Raw genomic sequence first — 6,635 nt, 5'->3', positions numbered from 1 at the left:
AAACCAAGTTCTAGCAGTTTTTACGTTCTTTTCTTTACTCAAGAAATATATCTTGGGGCTCTGTTGTTGTTTTGAAACTTAACTACAATCCTCGCCAAAAATCCTTGAAACACCCCCTTCCCCTGGACAGTGTTGAGATGACATTTTACTGTTTGACTGACTGAAACAACATTGAAAAAGGGAGGGGGACGAATACGGTGCGAGAATGTTCAAAGTGTTTCAAGGTTTTTGTCGAAGATTGTAGCTGGAAAAATCGTAATTCTCTTTTGAAAAGCTACACCAACCCCTATTATATCGTTTATTAAAAATCGCATTATCAGTATTTCCCGCAAACTCTGACGCCATCACCCACTTTCACATTGAAACTCCTAGTATTATATTTCTTCGCGGAGAAAAAAAATGCTTTCACTGTTTGAACAAAACACGCGATCGGATAGTAAAACAAGTCGGTTAAGTTTTAATATTCTTGGAGGTAATGCCGCCTGCTGGCCGAGTGGCTCGATAACATCTGTTGAGCAAAATTATTATGGTGTTTGAAATACGACTAAATGAAGTTTGGCTGCCAAACGAGCTACGTTATTCAACCTTAAAGGCAGTGATTTCTAAATGCTATGATGCGGCCTTCTACGAAAACACCCCACTTCGGTGCGAGAGTTCGACCAGCAGGTTTCTACGATAAGTTATAACGTTTGCGGCTTTTCTATGCCAACTGGCTAACATCAGCTTAAATAGAAAGTGTTTCAGAACAATGTTTCGCTTCTCGTCAAGTAGCGTTTTAGTTATTTCCACTCCATCCTGACGGTACTCCCTGTCGAACTCACTTGTGTATTGTCAAAAACCAGCATTAGTTTGACGCAAAAAACGCTTTTCCCACAGAGTCCTTTCCCCTGGGAGGCGCGGTGGCCTCATGGTCAGTGCGCGCGACCCCGGAGCGAGCGGTCCGGGTTCAAGCCCTGGCCGGGGACATTGTGTTGTGTTCTTGGGCAAGACACTTTACTCTCACGGTGCCTCTCTCCACCCAGGTGTATAAATGTGTACCGGCGAATTTAATGCTGAGGGTAACCCTGCGATGGACTAGCATCCCATCCAGGGGGGAGTAGAAATACTCCTAGTCGCTTCATACTACAGAAACCGGGATAAGCTCCGGCCTGATGGGCCACTTGGCTCGTATGCAGACTTTACCTTTACCCTTTACAGAGTTTTGGCTTTTTAAATTGAAAGATCATGTCTTTGGCAAGCTTTAGATAGCTTCGAATTCGTTTGGAAAAGCGCCGCATTTCTACAAAACAACAACTTTTGAGACCCTACTGTTTAGATATGACTTGACTAAGGGAAGTTGACAATATTTTTATATTTTTATATTTTCTTAGAGAGCTTAAGAAATCGCATGTAGCCACAAGAGAGCTTCTTCTATTTTACATTACATGCATTCGCTCTATTCTGGAGTACGGCAGCCCAGTTTTTCATCGCGGTCTACCAAGTTATCTAAGCGAAGACCTAGAAAGACTTCAAAAACGCGCTATGAAGATTATTTACCCCGAACTATCGTATGCTAAGGCTCTAGAGCTGTCTGGACTTCCAACACTGTATGATAGAAGAGAGTCAATTGCAGCAAAGTTGTTCGATGAAATATGTGCAAATCAATCTCACAGTCTTCACAAACTACTTCCAAGTAGATACCAACCAAGCTACTATCTGAGAGAAAAAAGAACATTTATTCTTCCGAAATGTAAAACTGAAAGATGCAAGAATAGTTTTCTTTTAAGTTTTGTTCATAGTAGCTGAGAACTAGATATAAATGTCTTTCTTATTGTATATAGGAATTTGACGCATGCTTTTAATGTGTGATTCTTTAACAATTTTTATGTAGTATAAGTCCTATAATTAGTTTGTAGTTAAGCGCAGTTGTAAATTTTGTATTTGTAAGCCTTATCGCAATTCAGCTTTTGGCTGCAAGTTTTTAAGGTGAATAAACTATCTATCTATCTATCTATCTGAAATTTAGGTCCCGGCCACATGAGATAAGCTACAGATGTTTAGCCAACGTTGTTTTATTGCTAGACGTTAGAACTATTCTATGTAGAAAATCATGCCATTTGCCGTTGTTTCTAGCTTGCAACAAGTGATCAAACTTACAAATCTGGGCACTTTTCAGTGTCTGACAGTTTGATTGATATATCTCGTAAGCAATAGACAGTTGTACCAAACGGTTGTACTTAATGTACTAGTGATGTTGTACAAGTGTGCTAACTTCAGGGGTGTTGAATGGTCCTTCAAAAACTCTGGCTATTGCAAAATTTGTAGTGAAATTTCACGGGTCTCGAAGTTTCGATTTTTATACGAAGCTGTCTCAGAATCTCGATTTTTCGCAAGGGTAAGGGTTTCGAAGACCCGACCCATTTGTTCGTCTGTTTTTGTAAATGACGTTTTCTAGTCACTTGATACTGAGCCTGTTTCAATGAACAAATTACAAATCTCCGAGGGAAAGTTAATTCTAACTTCTCCAAAATTGTCCGAATTCCACAAAAAGCTCCGAAACCTACCGCAACGCCTGTTTTGGCGCGAGAAAAACGGCTGTTTGTTCTAAGATATCATAACGTAGTGTATTTTAATCGAATTAATTTCCAGTTTCGTCTAGTTTGAAGAAGCTGGCTACACGCTGTTCAAGCTCATTCTAGCTCTCAACTAAAGATGAAGCTCGAATTTTAAGAGTCTGAACCAGTGGCGGATCTAGGGGAGGGTCCCGGGGGGCCCGCCCCTCCCCCTTATCCTGGGTAAAAAGAAGAACATGATCACCGAAGGAAGAAAAGCTGGAAGGGCGAGCAAACCAAAACCGGCCCCAGTCCCCTACCCTCTTAGCTCAAGGACTGGATCCTCCAGTGTGAACGTCTGGGGATCGCTCTCAAAACACTTTGAGGTCTTGGTCTCGCAATCTGAAAAATCAAAATGTCTCGGGCTCGCAGAGAAAAACGCCTGTGTCTCGCCGTCGCGCAGCTACCATTCGCCACCCCTAAGTTTCAGTGGAATCAGTGGTGTGCACTGTATACTTGCCTACATGGTCTTCAGCTGGACACTCTTAAAAATAAGCGGAAAACGAAACAACGTTCTATTGTCATATCGACGCCATCATCGCTTACTTTTTGCTTATTTATGTTTCCAAATGTAATTCTTACTAGAAACTGAAACATCTTTGGTATATTTGGGCAAAAGGATTTTTCATTTTATTTCTCGCAAATATGTGAGTTTTGGTGAGAGCAGAGCGCTGTTCATTACAGTGCCTTAAAGCACTTTCTTTTGCCCGCAAAAAATCTGACGTAAAACAACACAACATTAGTTTCGACATTTCTCCCATCACCACTCTTTATTTGTTCTAGAACAGACCGATTCTCTCAAAATTCGGGCCTATCAATTACTGTACATTTTGTCAGTGCACCAAAATGTATCCCATGGCCTTGATGTGACCTGAAGCCTCGTTTCCACACGTGTTAGAGTCGTCATGATATCCTCCTGTACCAAACCCGATTCTTGAGTCAGGAGTGACGCAATCGTTTTCGTTGTTGCCTAAGAAACCGATTCTTGCTCTGGACGAGCCCTGAGCACTACCTACAGCATTGAAGCCTTCTTTGTTACAGTTGGTCTGCAAGGAAGCCTGTGAACCAATCAACGTCTTCCACGTGTGACGACCCAGTGAGGTCGGGCGGTATAGCCCGTCAGCGATTAGTGAGTGCAGAGAGGTTGCGTGCCTGTTAATGACCATGAACTTGATCTGATGGCCGATTTTCATACCAAGACAGATCTTGGAGAAGGGTGTGTTCCAGTAGGTCGGTAACTTGGTCTCTTGGAAATCAAACCCAGTCTTGCCACCCAGACGGTTAAACTCATTCTTGTTGGCCCAGAGTTGGGAGTTGTAGTGGAAGGTTTGCTAGACGAAAAGAAAGAAAAAAAAAGCACATTTTCAAAACCCTGTCAACGTTACTGAACTTTTCTTGTGCCTTTTTCACCTAACAAGTAAAACGTCCTTCAATTTATAATAATATGGGAGGTTAAATAAACCAAGGTCTTTGCTTTTACTGTAGTTTGTTATACCTTATGGCCATCAATTTTCATGACCAGTGTCCACCCTCCACCTCCGCATGCGCCAATACTGTGGCTGTTCATGTGACAATACACAGGGATCTTTCCACTGCCAGTCTGCAACACGTAAGAGCCACTGCCTATAAATATGGACCAAACAACGGCACAAGTCGAAAATTTGATTTCGCTCATTTTTTGCCCGTAGATTGGCCCTAGCTAGAAAAGAAACGGACCATAGTTAGTTTTCATTAACGCAGCCTTTTTTGGAAGAAATTTGCGAAAAACGATTTCGCCCCGAATGAGCTCAAAATGTACTTCCGGTTATGCTGAAGTTTCTGAATGTTTGATTGCTTCGCGCGCCGCACAACAGCTACTTGAGAATCTATCAAGGGCTTATATATTCAGTTCAGGTCTTCATTGTATGACTGGGCGAAAAATAAGATAAATCGAGGTTTCGTTTGAGCCCGAAACGAGATAGATCAGAAACGCAAAATATTAGAAGGTGATGCAAACGAATTATAGCACTAAAATATCGCCACATTTTTTTATGGGCTATAACTTTAAATGCCATAAAAACACTTTATACGGGTTAACTATACACCCACGTGTTTGAAAATCAAAAAATATCTCTGGGCAAATTGTTTTAAGTCGCCCGCCTTGGCCTGTGTTTCTCATCAATTTTCCCTGAATCCGCCGTGGGAATGTAAACAATTGCGTGACGCGGGCGGTAACCCTGAATACATATTAAATTCGTTTCCAACAAACCGCAGATGAGATGGCTATCTTAGAACATTTGGGTGAAAAAAGAAAAACATAATGGACCACTTTTAACTTTAATATTTTGAAAGGCATCGCTTTAGAAATTTCGGGCATTAAAAACGCCAATTAAAAGCAATTTACTTGGTGTTCGGGTGTTACTGCTATGTCGTTTTAAGCTGTCGTTCTTTCTTGGATTATTTTAATTACAAGAACGAATTCTACTAGTAGAAAGAAAATCGTTCTAAGTTCATTTGTTAAGCGTAATAACAAGTTGATATTGTTGGTTTGTAGCATTACGTGATCTGAAGGAACACCGCAGTGATTAAATTTGTATTTGTTGATTTCCACGGATCGATTGTACCAGTCAGCTTGTCGGCATTTGGCGCCTTTTCTTCTTCTAAAAAGTTGGCGAAGGTAAATGCAAAAAGAAGCTACCTAAACCTCGACAAATCTTAAAAGTTTAAATCATAAATAAGAGACCTCAACAGTGCCTGTATCTCGATAAGCTATTAATTTGAACAATTACTATGCTGGACGGATTGCTTTAATTTCCAGGTTACGCACTTACTGTACATATAGTTTAAAGGCGCATGTACACGATAGAAAAATTTGGATCCGGACCCGTCAAAAAAGCGGTACGGACACATAACTTTTGCAAGGAAATACTGGAGTTTCTGCAGGGCCGTAGGCTCCTATGGTCCTGCGGAAACTCCGGTATTTCTTCGCTTTTTTCGACGGGTCCGGACTGAAATTTTTCTGTAGTGTAAATGCGCCTTAATACGCATTGTGCGCGAATGTTTCTTTTCAAACAACTGAAATGCTCAATAATAATATCTTGACGAGTATTTTATTCTTCAGTCTTAAAACGATCGTTTTTGGCGACCACCAGCTATTTTGGCTAATTGCTTGATCAAATTATACATATTTAATTGAATTCGCTCAGTCCATGACCAGCTTCTGCGAACAAAACAAGATGGATGTTTGCTGTTCATTTAAGTCAGTAGTTGGTGGGCAGTGTTCCTTTGATCGAAGAGACAGAAGTCAGTCTATAGAGGTAGTTCCACTACTATCATGTAGGAAAGATATAACGCGGCACAAGTCACTCTGGCAATTCCAAGATGTGAAGAATGAAGTAGACCTAATTCTTGCGCGTGCTGCGATCTTTACCATGCCACAAAATGTCAATACCATGACGATTTGTCCATCACATCGTTCATCCCTTGGTCTTGGTTGGACAAGGGGAACCGAGAGGTGTAGGGTCCCTCCAGAGATCTCAGAGCATATTAAAGTCAGAAGGAAATGGCCTAAAGCCGACCGGGGGATAAACAAAACCTTTTCCCAGTTTATCATGAAAAGAACGGGACATCTGGTTCACGTCGGATCAGGTAGATATTTTGACGTCCCACTCGTGTTAATATTCTTTACTGGTATGCAAAAAGTTTGACCAACTTCTGATTGTTTCAGGAATGTGCAGAAAGTGCAGGGAAATTTTGTGTTCATTTACTGAAGAAGAGAAGCTGCCGAAATTGTCGGAAGAGAAACCATCCCCAGTTGTCACTGCTGATGACGACGACGTTGTAATTACCACAATGAAAGAGTTGACATTGGTGAGGAGGATAGTCATAAGCCATTCGCCACTCTAAAAGTGTCTTTTTCTTTGGGGGGGGGGGGGGACGGGGTGAGGATGTAATGAAAAAGTATCGAATACAATTTTTTCTGAAATACTATGAGCATACATGTGCGGACTGAGTCGAGGAGAGCCGGACGGCAAAAATATCTGGCTGGAGGTCCGTTTGTCCTAG

The 6,635-nt window shown here is 41.4% G+C and overlaps 1 protein-coding gene across 1 annotated transcript in view; it reads right to left on the bottom strand.

Moving 5' to 3' along the window:
• Nucleotides 1-3,325: 3,325 nt before the first annotated feature.
• LOC138010588 (uncharacterized skeletal organic matrix protein 5-like) overlaps nucleotides 3,326-6,635 on the bottom strand; it is a 10,422-nt gene continuing 7,112 nt past the window's right edge. The window contains exons 4-5 of the mRNA XM_068857565.1: nucleotides 4,087-4,205; nucleotides 3,326-3,922 (exon numbers count right to left, since the gene is read on the bottom strand). Coding sequence (XP_068713666.1) covers nucleotides 3,425-3,922; nucleotides 4,087-4,205 — 617 coding nt within the window. The 3' untranslated portion in view covers nucleotides 3,326-3,424. The remainder of the gene's footprint in view (nucleotides 3,923-4,086; nucleotides 4,206-6,635) is intronic.

The sequence above is a fragment of the Montipora foliosa genome, chromosome 7, assembly GCF_036669935.1.
Source record: "Montipora foliosa isolate CH-2021 chromosome 7, ASM3666993v2, whole genome shotgun sequence".
Taxonomy (NCBI): Eukaryota; Metazoa; Cnidaria; class Anthozoa; order Scleractinia; family Acroporidae; genus Montipora; species Montipora foliosa.
The sequence above is the reverse complement of the archived record's forward strand: the minus strand, read 5'-3'. Positions and strand labels throughout refer to the sequence as shown.